Source organism: Melitaea cinxia, chromosome Z, assembly GCF_905220565.1.
Source record: "Melitaea cinxia chromosome Z, ilMelCinx1.1, whole genome shotgun sequence".
Lineage (NCBI taxonomy): Eukaryota > Metazoa > Arthropoda > Insecta > Lepidoptera > Nymphalidae > Melitaea > Melitaea cinxia.
In genome coordinates this window covers 2,428,132-2,443,011 of record NC_059424.1, presented here as the reverse complement: position 1 = coordinate 2,443,011, position 14,880 = coordinate 2,428,132, and the positions used below count along the sequence as shown (strand labels likewise).

General features: G+C 36.9%; 1 protein-coding gene across 1 annotated transcript in view; it reads right to left on the bottom strand.

Moving 5' to 3' along the window:
• The window catches only part of LOC123668479 (protein furry), a 151,964-nt gene that overhangs the window by 19,673 nt on the left and 117,411 nt on the right, over positions 1–14,880 (bottom strand). Inside the window, 12 exon segments of the mRNA XM_045602209.1 lie at positions 721–852; positions 2,215–2,343; positions 2,899–3,078; positions 3,432–3,629; positions 4,463–4,675; positions 5,047–5,150; positions 5,314–5,436; positions 5,663–5,921; positions 6,003–6,169; positions 6,481–6,669; positions 7,359–7,454; positions 12,377–12,546. Coding sequence (XP_045458165.1) covers positions 721–852; positions 2,215–2,343; positions 2,899–3,078; positions 3,432–3,629; positions 4,463–4,675; positions 5,047–5,150; positions 5,314–5,436; positions 5,663–5,921; positions 6,003–6,169; positions 6,481–6,669; positions 7,359–7,454; positions 12,377–12,546 — 1,960 coding nt within the window.

The window sequence follows — 14,880 nt, the reverse complement described above, 5'->3', positions numbered from 1 at the left end:
TTAACTATAACCGATACTGGTATTTTGTAAATAGTAAATTACAAAACTAATATACAGTGATGCATTTGGAGAAATTATTTCATAAATCGAAGCAGAGCACTTTAATAATTGTGTCATTTCCATTATACATTATACCGTGCCGTTATTTCGTATAATAAGTCACAATAATTTGAAACATGGCCAAGAATTTTAATTTGTTAAGACCATGGCGGCGCAGTTTGGTATTTTTATTTTCAAATTTGATTATAGGTTTTAAAAAACTTTATCGGCGTATATATCACAATAAAAATACCCCAGCTAGTAGTTTTTAAGTACATATAAAACTATTAACTGGATTCGATTCATTTTTTTTTGTGCTGTGTGGCTACGGCACCAAAGAATTTAGCCACCCCCTCTCTTCCCGTGGGTGTCGTAAGAGGCGACTAAGGGGTAACAAGGTTCCACTGCTACCTTGGAACTTAAAAAGCCGACCGGTGGCGGGATAACCATCCAACTGCTGGCTTTGAAATACACAGGCCGAAAACGGGCAGCAGCGTTTTCGGTGCGACAAAGCCAGCCCTGCGGTCACCAACCCGCCTGCCCAGCGTGGTGACTATGGGCAACACACATGAGTTCACGAATTTTTGGCGCGAACTTGTGGAGGCCTATGTCCAGCAGTGGACTGCAATAGGCTGGAATGATGATGATGAACTGGATTCGACATATAAACACACTACATACCTTTTTCCCGTGTAAGTCGGTATCCAGTACAGAGGAAGCGTGGTCCCAGTGCGGCGGTACCACGAGGGTGGAGCAACGTGTCACAACTAATTTCAAGATTTTCATCGCCTCTTTGTAGTTGTTTCCATCTTGCTGTGGACCGGATATATGTAAAAGAGACACAATATACAAACATTACTGTAAATAATTAAATTATAGTAACATAAACAAAACATTGCCATACCCGCAGAATAAAATCGACTGTCCCTACGTACAGTATCGAAACTGAAAATTTTCTATTTTTTTTTATTGCACGAAAAAACTACTTTTTATGTATATTTTTTTTAAAGAAAAAAAGAGAAAATGCTATAAAATACACATAAAATCACATTTTTCATGAGCTTATACTCAATATCGATACTTAACAAATCATTCAGAGAAAAAATGTAAAGTGCCTTTATTCAATTTCGATATTATACGTAGGGACAGTTGAAATGATAACTGCCAATATCTTAGTTTTAGTGTTATGCCATTTTTAGGATAGGTAATAAATACATTTGTTCAATTTTTTTGGAATTTTTATATAGTTATTACACGAAGTTACAAAATGTTATGAGAAGAAAATTTTAATATTACATTATCGAAATGTAATTCTTAATTGTTAGTATGACAAACAGTCAAACAATTATGTTCTAGTAAAAATATTCCGATTAGTTAATGATAAATGCAGTTATTATTCTATCATTTTATGGAATAAGACGATATTTAAGTATTAACGTTATCACTTGCACCCTAAAAATCAGTAGAATAAAATGATAATGGATATTATTTATAGTCAGTTTAACTGAGGTAGGGCACAGCAGGAATGTCGCGCTCAAAATCTGGAGCAGCCCGACTGGGGTAGTACCTCGACCTTACAGAAGATTACAGCTACATAACACTGTTTTCAAGCAGTATTGTGCTCCTGTTGGTGAGTAAGGTGACCAGAGCTCCCGGGGATTGGGGATTGGGTCGGCAACGCGCTTGCGATGCTTTTGATGTTGCAGGCGTCTATAAGCTACGGTAATCTCTTACCAGCAGGTGAGCGGTACGCTTGTTTGCCGAACTGGTGATATAAAAAAGTCTCAAAACGATGACTTATTTTAATTATTCTAATATACAACCCGCAAACATACATACAAAATAACCCAGTTTTAAAAGCTATCGTCATTTTATTCTCCGGGAACGGTGACATGTTTCACGTGTACATTATGAATTTAACGAATGCTAACTAAAATTCAATTTGTCACGCATGCGATCGACTTTACAAGCGTGACAGAGATTGATATTTTTTTTTTGTTTTATTCCATTTTGATATACAACGTAAAATTAATTTTTTGAGTTGAGGATATTTTCCAGACCACCTTTAAAAATTAAATATAATAATGTCTTTTTTTTAATGTAATTATTTTTTTCAACTCGTTCAAAAACACTTTAGTTTTATGATATTGGTACAGATAAATGTTAAACACTAACGTCGATGAACTTGGCCACCGCTCGTAGTAGGTCAGCGTTGACCGGTTGTGCTGCGGGTGCGTTCAGTTCCACGTAGTAAAGCATACAGTGGAGTATGGACAGTACGGGCAGTTGGAGATTCACGGCGCCCTGAGGAATCAGATGATATTGACACGTCAGTTTATGCGAGCGTAATTTGTGCACATGTAGGTCAAGAAATCTTGGCGTTTCTATGTTTGCGAACGACTGCGTGTGAGTGATCGGAGTTACATATATATATATATATATATATATATATATATATATATATATATATATATATATATATATATTTACATAAGACCTACTAATTAAATATGATATTTTCTTGAGGCAATACTACACTTTTGTATATTAACTTCTTACTTTATTTTTAGAAACTACTCGCCCAAGAGACTGAGCTACCAGAATACGTCTCGTTCGTATGACATCTGCAGCGCGACTGGAACACTAATCTAAACTGCTTATTTACGAGAACATGCACACAGCATCACGCGCTAATACTGGTCTTATATACATTACACACATACATGATTGTGTATTTATAGTCTACTAACAAGACAATTGACTTTTTATTCACATACACATACTTTCGCGGCATCGTATCCAGACCTTCTCATCTAGGTCAAATTAATGTAAAAACCAGATTTATCTTAAACGCCGTACCTTCTCGAGAACCTCGACGAGAAAAGCCAGCATCTGAAGCGAGAGATGAGAGTAGGTATCCCATAAGTACTTGACCACGCACTTTGTCCACTGGAAACTTTCCTTACTAAATGTGCGTCTCGAGTACAGCGTCATCACCGTTCCAAGGTTCTCCAGCTTCTTGCTCTTCTCTGACGTAAACTGGGTACAACAGATAATATATACACAGGTCAAACAAGTCCGAGTGAAACTATATTAACTTTCACCAGTCAATTTTGGGTAAATAAATCTATTGTTATATATTAGTTTTAGTTTTTTTTTTTAAATTACAACTTATTTTATATTTCGTACATATTGTTACGGTGCTTCGTTCTAGTAACATGCATTTTAACGTTTACTTATTACAATTTATATTTATGTTTGTAAATATGTAAGGCAGACGGAAGACAGGAAGGAGATAAAATGAATGACATAACGATAAATCATCACACATATTTTATTCGTAAAAATATAGATTATAAAAATTAACACCAAAATGTTTAAACACAACCTACCTGTGCAATATGACAGGCGGCGCGTACGCACAATTCGTTGGCTTCTTCATAGTGCAACAGCATGTAAGGTAATAAAGCGACCACGGTCATAGGGAAGGCGAGCGATTGCGTGGGGTCTATGACCGGCAACTCCAGCAGTGGGATCATGTCTACCATCACGCCCACTACCGGTTCATATGTATTTGGGTGGGTGCAACCCTGAAAGAAAACAAAATATTCGTTTTGTCATTATTTTAAGTCATAATATTTGTTTAATATAAATATTTATGGCACGACATGCATACAATGTGTTATCAAACTGGCGCCCTACCGTATACAGCCATATAGAGATACACAAAGGCATACCATAGCTGTAATTATTTTTTGTATATTCCTTAAGGCCCACGGAAGGGCCATGGAAGAATAGGGAACAAAAAAAAAAAATTAAAAACAAATTAACTTTTGACAGAACGAAGTCGGTCTGGGCAGCTAGTTTGAAATAAAATGTTGTGAAGATAAGGGTTATAAGAGGCTACAAATAACCGACTTCATGTTAAACTCGGGTGACTCGGAGATTGACGCGACACCAACGTACATATGACGGTAATTGTATAAATAATATTTATTATATAATAAATATTATTATTTTTATCAAAGCGTTAGACCAAGTTAGTTGCTTTATTAAGTTATAATATTGATTCTGATATCGCGATCAAATGGAAGGACGCCAGTTCGACAACACGTTGTATATCATTTTAGTATAAAGTTTACTAATGTTTTATGTTCATTTACAGCCTCTCATTTTGTTGCAGTGTCCTTTCAAAATTGTTATTTTTAGTTTTCAACCAGCGGTGGCCCGGAGAGATGCATTTTGCGATAAGGCCGCCTTTTGTATTTATTCTTATTTTTGTAATTGATATTTTCTCTGGTGTACAATAACTTAAATATTTTTAACACTCTAAATCATAAAATATACGTCTGATTGAAATGTTTGTAGATTAAAAATATTATTTTCAATAAAAAAAAGGACTCTCCTGCTCAAAAGGACCAACCTTAAGCAATAATGAGTGTAGCGACGAAGGGCCGTGGGTCCCATGGGCCTGAGTGCGATCCAGTCGCTCTCTTGCGTCCGGACGGTCCAAGGGTAGCCGAGCCATGACCCGGGATAGCAATCTTACTCCCAGTAGGAACTCGTGTTCGTAGTCGGATTCGAGGAGAGACGCTCCGACCCAAAACAGCGTTGCCAGGATCGTTAGCTTGTCATCCTGTTATAAATGTAAAAAATAGATATTATTGTTGAGTTATCAGGGAAGTCGACGTAAGGTGCCAATTAAAATACCAATTGTAAATTCATGCGACATTTAAATCTTATAATAGATATTCTTCAGGCATCTACAAATTTGTTCTACATATGAAAAAGCTGAACGTATGATTGCCAATATATATAGAATAATAACATTTTTTTTTACCTTTACATGTAGAGTTCAATTGACATCTTCATATTTCTATTGTTAATATGCATTATCATATAATGCTTTATAATTATAATTTTTTTTTATTTAAAGAATTTTAACAATCGACAATTACAATACTATTTAAATTTACCAAGGTAACAATATTTGCACAATACACAAACCTGTGTTGCAGTATCGCCCAAAAGTTTCAAAGATTGTGCGGAACGGGAGCGACATAAATTCGAACATACGCCTTTTGTCGATTCGCATGGTCTAGCCCGAGGCTCTGTACCAAAATAATTAAAACCAATCAACAATATCATTACTATAATTAAGTTTCCAGCAATCATTAAAAAAAAAAAAACTTATTTTACTTTTTTTTTTGTTTTTTAAGCTTTTTTTTTAACTAAAATTAGATGAATTATTATTCATTGCTTTGTATTATTTACCGTGCGGTTGTTTCTCTGTGGAAGGCGGCGCGTTGCTCTTACGCACGCAGTATGAGACCGAGTAGCTCGTACTGCGGGTGTGGTTACTAACGCAACCAACACAGACTCCTGGCGATCTTTTACCTAAAAAAATATTATTAAAGACACATCAAATCCCGATTTCTATAAAATGTGAGCACGACCAGTCGTCTTTTGTGATGCAAGTATACATGATTCCAGAGTGAAAGGTGCGCAAGAGACGTTGCGCGATAAAATGTCACTCTCAGCACCATTGTTCACCGTTACTGTTTCCCACGATTTTGCATGGTTTCTTTTGGACCAAAGCCATAAAAATTTTAGATAAACTAACCTGCCGCATAAACATTGCCATTAGGTTGCTGCCCACCATCCTTATTGTTCAAATTCGGAGTGCTCTTGAATATGTCACGCATGTAGTCCAGCGGTCTAAAGTTCGATTCTAGGGAGTCCACAGCCGCCTCCAGGGTTAGGAGGAGTTCTGTGACGTAACCCTGCATGTCTTCGCCTTGTTCCGCAACAGTTTCAACAAGACGAGACAGGATATCTGATACCATCCTTCCAGTCATAGCTACGCCGATGAAACGGAATACCTATAAAGAAAAATCTCGAAATTATCAGTTTACTATATATGATTATGATAAATATTACAAATAGAGGTTATAATATTTCACCTGCAAAGATCTTCCAGCGTAATGCCTAGACGGGCACGATAGTCCGAGTTGCAAGGCTGTTTGGGCCCATCGCTCCGATATTAGGGCGTGGGGAAGAGATTCTCGAAATATTCGTAACGCATGACGTAGCAGTGTCGCCATCTGTTGACAGCTGCGGAGACTCCACACTGGTATAACAAATTAAAATAATACATCAAAGAAATTTTTCTATTACACAATTCCAGTAAATAATATCTATGTGGGTATACCCATCGCGCCTCGGAGAGCACGTAACCTGTCAGTCCCGGTTGTTATCATAAACGTCAGAAAGCGATCGTTACTCGTAGTAGGGGATATATCCGTCTATTCGCAATGGAGTAGGGTGGTCAATTAAGCTTCGATCCTTCTCCTACATGGAGAACGAGGCCTATGTCCAGCGGTGGGGTGTTACAGGCTGAATCAAAAATAAAAAATAAAAATAATAATTTTCTTTGTCTACCTTTGGCAGTGATGTCCTCATACTGCCAAAGCGGCATATGAGTCGGCCGACTCGCTAGGAAGTGTACCATGGATTTAATGACGTCAGCGACTGGCATCTCTGCTGGCGGCGCTTCGGGCTCCGCTTCCGGTTCCTGTTCCGCTTCACCCGTGACTATCACTGGTAGGGACGGGTAATTATCGGTTTCACCTGTGAATTTCAAATTGAGAATATTCATATTTTTTATGACAGAGTAAAGGTCCGATTCAAAATATTATGTGCACTTTTTTCATTTTATCTTTAATTGATTCAGTCTTGTTTAACTTTTAAGTGTACTTGTACTTAAAAAATTACGTGAAAATAGCACGAGAAAGACTACGTGTTCTAAAAGACATTGAGACATATTTGGGGTCATCTATTAATAACGTGACTGTTATAGCAACTTTTTAGCCCCCTACCTCCTCTTGGGTGATATTTGGCGAGGATTCAAACTTAACCCCTTTGACGCCTTACATCGCAAACATCGCAAACATCACGTGTATTTTTATATCTAAATAAGTAGAAAGTAAATAGAAATTGTCAAAATATTATGTATCTTGATATAAATTTATAGACAGGCGTCCAGGTTACAGGATGTTTGTTGTTTGTTTGTTTTTTTTGGTTTAAAAATCGTGAATTCAACGAAAAATAAATACGTCCCCCCTTTCGAGAGTAGCGTAATTAACGGACGGGCCATTTTTAAAAAATTGCCTACGATACCTTCATTCCATTTATTCCATAGCCCAAATTCATTAAAATTATTTAAAGAAGACGATATTCGCATGCCTAATGTAACTATTGTCTTCTAATCATTTTGTTTTTTTGGATATAGCGCCTGGGTTTCATGTTGTAAATCTTACCTTCGGGCGTGACTTGCGGGTCGGAAGATACAGATCGAACGTGCGAACGCGGCGAGTGAGGGCACTGGGGGAAGTTGTCGAACACTGCGTCTGGCTCTGTGACATATCTTACTTTAGTATAATATAGGCAATTAGGTGTAAAAAAATATAGCTGTAGCACATAGCCTACTGAATATTACTTTTTGAACTAGGTCTTACTTACTCCATGATTGATAAATGGGATATTTATAATGTTTGTTGTTGGCAATTATAAGTTTCCGATGATTCGACACTATTGCAAGCTATAGTCACATGCACACATATAAAATACAATAATAGTACAATATAGTAAAAACTAATTTCGTCCTTTGGATAGGATTATCAGTGATAAATTCTGAAGGTTATATGTAGGCCGATGATCATGACTCGTTAAAAAGAAACTTCCTCAAAGATTAATTTCGAGTTGTCACGGAACAGATGAACATACACATAAACGGGCTAAAATCCTCATTGCGATCTCGACGTGGATTAAAGTTAAACGAGTAAAGATTTGTATTGCCTTGACAATACAAATCTGTGCCTCCTGTGAAAAGTGATACAAGTCGAAAATCATCATTTTCATCACATCAATCACATCAGCTTTTCGTAGTCCACTACTGGACATAGGCCTCCACAAGTTCACGCCAAAAATGGCGTGAACTCATGTTTGTTGCCCATAGTTACCACGCTGGGTAGGCGGGTTGGTGACCGCAGGGCTGGCTTTGTCGCACCGAAGATGCTGCTGCCGTCTTCGGCTTGTGTATTTCAGAGCCAGCAGTAGGATGATTATCCCGCCATCGGTCGGTTTTTTAAGTTCCAAGGTGGTAGTGGAACTGTGTTATCCCTTAGCCGTCGCATACAGCACCCACGGGAAGAGCACTATATTCTTTATTGCCGCAGCCACGCAGCTTAAATATAATTTACACGACACAAATCAGTACGACATTGTATTGCACGCTATTTCGAAGTCAAATTATTCTTCATTTTACGTACAGCTTAATAACTTCGACTTTATAAAGTAATGTATCGCTGCATACAAATACGTCTATATCATTGATTATATTGAATCGCATTCGAAGCAACTAAGTAATTAGTGTCGCGATGTTATCGCACCCATGAACACGTTCGAAAACGCTCAAAACCGTACATTGATTAATATCTATAACTATTGAGGGGGTGGCTACATTCTTTAATGCCGTAACCACACAGCAATCATCATTTTACAGGAGAGTAAAAACAAGGTTACAAAAATTCTCGTTTGTAAAGTAAGCAGGCTACTGGAGTACCATCTTTTGTAGAGTAAAACATTCTCTTTTTATATAGATTTTAGTTTTTATTGGTAAATATTTCATTTCGAAAGTAATTTACAAAAAAAAAAAACTAAAAAAATTGAGTTGTACTAAAAGTGTTAGAAATGATACTTGTACAGTTAAATCACTTTACACTTGTCTTTGTATAAATTCCAGATTCTTCTAATAATGATCATAGCACAGTTTTCCACAGACAAAACAAAATATATAATCCTATAGATTTTTTTGTCACTCACACATTACGATCCACCGGGCCAGTTTACAATATTGAAAAAATCAATACAACAGAATTTAAATTACAAAGCACGAAAAATAATCTTGAATAACATACGAGTGGCTGATTAATGACAAATGGGCATAACTTGAAAAATATTAATTTTCACGAATCTTTTAACAGAATTATATCACTTCAAATTATTTCCGTAACAGTAGCGGATAGAAGAACATGACTGAGACCACAAAATTTGTTATTTTGTTTTTTTCTGATAATGCCCGTGTTAAAATCACAAAAAGGGTATAGCTCGACTTATATCACTTATAAAGTAGACAAATAAATAATTATAATTATTTCTTTTTATATCCAAAATAGTATACACCTTTTTGGAGTAAAGCATATTGACGCACGCTTGACTTGGGAAGTAAACTGGTGAATGTGTGACGAGGGCGTTACGAAAAGTGTGATCGGACGAGGCGAACGGAAGTTGAGAGGGAGTTATTAGTTAGGTGGAGCAAAAGAAGCTTTACTTCAGTCGTATGGTCTTTCGCATTTTAGAGCTTTGCTACGAATGCTTGACGGGGATCCCATTCCGGGTTTCAAATTAAGTTTTCCTTCTCCAGGACCCTGATGATTTTGAGCCAGGTTTATCCCTCGGTCGCCTTTTACGACCCCCATGGGAACAAAGGGGGTGGTGCTATTTTACTCGACCGGCACCACACGGCATAAATAATTTTAAAACGCTTATTATAATCGGCTTAGTTTTATACTTTATTGATAACGAGACTTATATCTTAACTAGCTTCTGCGCGCTACTTCGTCCGCGTGGAAAGAGGCGCGCGCAATACTTGATCATTATTTTGCTGCGATGTTATTTTAAAACACCGATATCTCCTGAGCCGCTCCTTGAAATCGAATTGCGTTAAAGGCTATTTTGTTTTAAATTAAACACTTGTGATGAATAACGTATTTATTTAGATAACGATTAATATCATGTTTATAAAAACATCTTCGCAAATAATGCATTATTTTAGAACAAACTTGGTTAGCATAAAAAAGGTTACAGTGAGCCAACCTTAAAAGACAGATATATGCTGTCGCGGACTTTTATTTAGAGCTTTTAAAGAGGATCAATTCTGTCATACATGATTTTTGTGAAACTTTGAAACTTTAACTGTTTTAACAGCGCACGCAGCGGAAGCTCTCAAAAGGAAAAAAGAACCCCCGATTTCGGAACATTCTTCATTGGTGCTCCGCTCCTTTTGGTTTTAGCGTGATGATATATATATAGCCTATAACCTTCCTCGATAAATGGGCTATCTAATACTCAAATAATTTTTCAAATCGGACTAGTAGTTTCTAACATTAGCTCGTTTAAACAAACAAACAAACACTCTTTAGCTTTATAATATTAGTACAGATTATAAAAATTTCAATTATTTTATTTGTATATTCTTAAGCTCCATCGAAATATTTCTTCTAAAAAGCAATTTCTGCGAGTTCCAGAATAAATCTGTTATATAAAAATTGTGAAAAATATTAACGTAATTTTAAAAGTACGTTCAATAAGCGAAAGTCAAATGTACTCTCGCCTACAAGTCGATAAAAAAAGAAAAAAAAAAAAAAAAAAAAACTTAAAACGTATACATAATTATATTTAATTAATTTTTATTTTTCAACTAAAGTCTGATTATTATTCAAATTAGCTTTATCGTGATTTTTTTAAAATACAGATTGCCAAGTAAGTATATATAAGGACGTTTATTTAATACCTAAGCAAAAACGCTTTTGTAGATTATATCTAAAAAGAAGCAACAAAAAGTGAGACCAAAAACAAAATTTATTATGTCATGATGTTGATGTTTCATCATAGTCCTGCTGCCAGCTTTACTTAATATCCGCCCATGCAAAATTTTATTAATCGCTTCGAACCTACGTCCCGTCATATATAAAATATGGTTCATCCGCTAACTCGGTTTGCTTTTACCCAGTTATTTCAAAGGTAGATAGCGCAGTTAGATTAAGTTCGAAATTCCGTTATCCTCGTACTAGTTCCGTGACCTATTGATCCTTAACTATTGAATTACGTTATATAATTTGATTTTATTTCTATTGATTTTGAACCAATTTTATATTATATCTAGAGATAAAGTGAAACCGTAACGGTTTATTGGTTCAAATTTTGAAATTTTAGTAGGAAAATACTTTTAAAATACAGTAGGTACACCAAAGTGCTGCAAAAGTGCTGTGTGGCTACGGCACCAAAGAATATAGCCACCCCCTCTCTTCCCGTGGGTGTCGTAAGAGGCGACTAAGGGATAACACAGTTCCGCTACCACCTTGGAACTTAAGAAGCCGACCGATGGCGGGATAACCATCTAACCGCTGGCTTTGAAACACACAGGCCGAAGACGGACAGCAGCGTCTTCGATGTGACAAAGCCAGCCCTGCAGTCACCAACCCGCCTGCCCAGCGTGGTGACTATGGGCAAAACACATGAGTTCACGCGTTTTTGGCGTGAACTTGTGGAGGCCTATGTCCAGCAGTGGACTGCAATAGGCTGGAATGATGATGATGAGGTACACCAAATCCTAAATAACTTTAAAAACAAGAATACAAGGCTGTTGCCTACCTCTCAAGGCAAATTCAAGGAAGAGGCACTCGCGAACAAATACTTTTATTGCGTCAGATTATTGAGAAGGCCAGAGAATTGAATACAACTCTTTACATCTGCTTTATGGACTTTCGGAAAACATTCGACACGGTCATATATATGGACACACCTCTGGACAATGCTTGCGGAAATGGGTGTATCGCAACATCTAATAGGAAATGTTGAGGAAGCTGTATAAAGTATCTTATCGCCCTACATAGAGTACATTATGCGCATTGTTTGGAAGATTGGGAAAATCTGTTGGGGGACGCGTGATAGATAACCTCAGATACGCTCACAGTACTAAAATTCGCGCAGAAACTAGGGAAGACGTTGAAAATTGGGGGGATTGGGGATTGGGTCGGCAACGCGCTTGCGATGCTTCTGGTGTTGCAGGTGTCTATAAGCTACGGCAATCGCTTACCATCAGGTGAACCGTACGCTTGTTTGCCGACCTAGTGACATAACAAAAAAAAAAATCTGAGCCGTCTAGAAAGTACCAGCCCTTGTCAGTCGGACTTGCTATCCACCTAGACAAGACGAAGATGGTGATAATGGACCCGGCTAAATAAAGAAGAACCAACGTACCCAATATAGTTAACTGCGAAGTGGTACAGAACTTAATTTACCTCGGCTCTACTATATCAAGTACAGACACATACACGCACACACATACAATATTTTAGTACGGTTTTTCATCAAATTAACGCGGATGAAACAGCGGCGCACAACTATTATTACACAAATAACGCGTACATAGAAAGCATGATCACTGTAAATTGAACCAACGGGCTAGTAAAAGATTGTACATCTAAATACTTACCAGTAAAGTTGTGTGGTACGAGTGGTAAGGGCGGCGGTGGTTGCCCGAGACCGAGTTGCGCAGACCGGGCCGCCAGTAATATTCTGGCGATGGTCAAGTGATCGTGGTGAGCTGCCACTGCTACCAACAGGTTGAGCAACAGCTGCCGGCAGTGTTGGTGAACTATCCACCTGGTATAAAACACATTTAATTCTACCTTGTACTATTTTCTAACCTACGAATAAATTAACAAAACAATCTCGGTTTATATGTACTCTGTTAAATCACCATTTTTAGGTTTAAATACCTAATATAACTCTAGAAAGACTGAAACATACCCAGACCTGTTAAAGTAACTGCTGTGGGAAAAAATAACCGATGTAATTAATTTAAAATTAATTTTATAAAAAATAAATAAATTTTTCCCTCTATAATCTACACATTACAGCCTGTAATATCCCACTACTGGGCATAGGTCTCTTTCCCCATGAAGAGAAGGATCAGAGCTTAATCCACCACGCTGCTCCAATGCGGGTTGGAGGGTATATTCCCTACTATGAGTAACAATCGCTATCAGGTGTACATGATAGCAACCGGGACCGACGGCTTAACGTGCTCTCCGAGGCACGGTGGGGAAACCCACCCCCACAAGGACCACAAGGACTGCACAAACACCCAGACCACGGCAAACACCTGTATGGCCAATACAAATGTTAGTCATGTGCGGGGATCGAACCCGCAGCCGCCAGCGCAACACGTACAGTCCATGGCTGTAACCGTTGCGCCAACACGGCGTCGCGCTTAAACTATACTCTTATATAAAATAATAAATCTTAAGAGTTTTATCTTATATCGTGCCGTGTAGCGCAATATGTGCATCAAGTACCAATTAATAGTATCAAGGATGGTTTTCATTTTATATCATCATAAATTATAAATCTTCTTATCTATATAAATAAAAATGAATGTTGCTACGCGCATAACTCGAGCATGGCTCGACCAATTCGGCTAATTTATTTTTTTGTATGTTCCTTAAGGCCCACGGAAGGTTTTATACTAAAAAAAAATATTAATTAATTTTTTTAATTTTTTTTAATATTAAATAAAATTCAAATTTTAATATATATTTTTTTACTATTAACTTTTGACAGAACGAAGTCTGTCCTGGCGGCTAGTTACAAATAAAAATAGCTAAATGTGTTGCTAAGCGCAAAACTGAATAACGTCTGCTCCAATTAAGAATTTTTTAAATATTTCGTAGGAGTTTCTGACGTAATGAAAGATAGGGAAAACTGCGCCGAATATTGAAGAAATCATAAAAAATGTACGATATATTCATTAGTTATTAATATTTACAACACAACATGTATATATTACATATATAGATATAATCTTAGAAAAGGATTGGTATTACTTTGTAAAAAGTACCACCGGTAATTGTATCATCTAAGTCTTTACACGACACGAATTCCAGAATAAAAAAAAAAAGAATAATATCACATTGTACACTAATAAAAAGGAAAGTTTTTTCCTAGTGAAAAACATAAATACGTCAAAAGTACAAATACTAAACCCACACGAAAATAAGTAATCTACGAAGTAAAAAAAAAAAAATACGAAAAACACAATCTCCTTGTTGACGACAAATGCCATCGTACATTTGATAAATAAACATTTATTTAAGTAAAATTGATATTTCGAACAAAACAATTTCAACTACTTCAGAAATAATACTTTTCAAGGCCGTTACGTGCTCCGACGGCTAGTGAAGATTTACATAAAATGCCGCGTAATCTCCAGTAGCGACAATTGCTCCGTTGTCGGGATTATTTGAATAATGAGTCGTTTGATAATTTCCAGGAAAGGTACTATTTTCATTTAACGTACTCCTGAGGTACTCGTCCATCGATAGCAAGATTTTAAGTTCGTTCCGCTTGTGTCGTTAAGTTTCTAAAATGTTGTATTCAAAATTAAACGTCCGTCAGCAAAACGAGTTTATCGTTAACGTTTAATATGTCCAATTGTTCTTTCAATATTTTACATATTTCTTTTTGATTTATTCCTTAACTAGAACCGTTAAAACCGTGTTAATGGAATTTTTAATATCATGTTGTTTTCCAACATTACAACATACATGTGTTTGCCGTGGTCTGGGCGTTTCTGCAGTCCTTGTGGGTTTCTACACCGTGCCTCGGAGAGCACGTTAATCCGTCGGTCCCGGTTGTTATCATGTACACCTGATAGCGATCGTTACTCATAGTAGGGAATATATCCGCCAACCCACATTGGAGCAGCGTGGTGGATTAAGCTCTGATCCTTCTCTTCATGGGGAAAGAGACCTATGCCCAGTAGTGGGATATTACAGGCTGAAGCGTTTCCAACATTAAGAGTTATAACCAGACCACGATCAACGTTTCAATACATAATACATACGAATGTATATACTTACATATTTGTCAAATACCCTTCTACAATTGACAATTTGAACAATTTGACTGTTTTAAAGTCGGTCAATGTTCAAAACT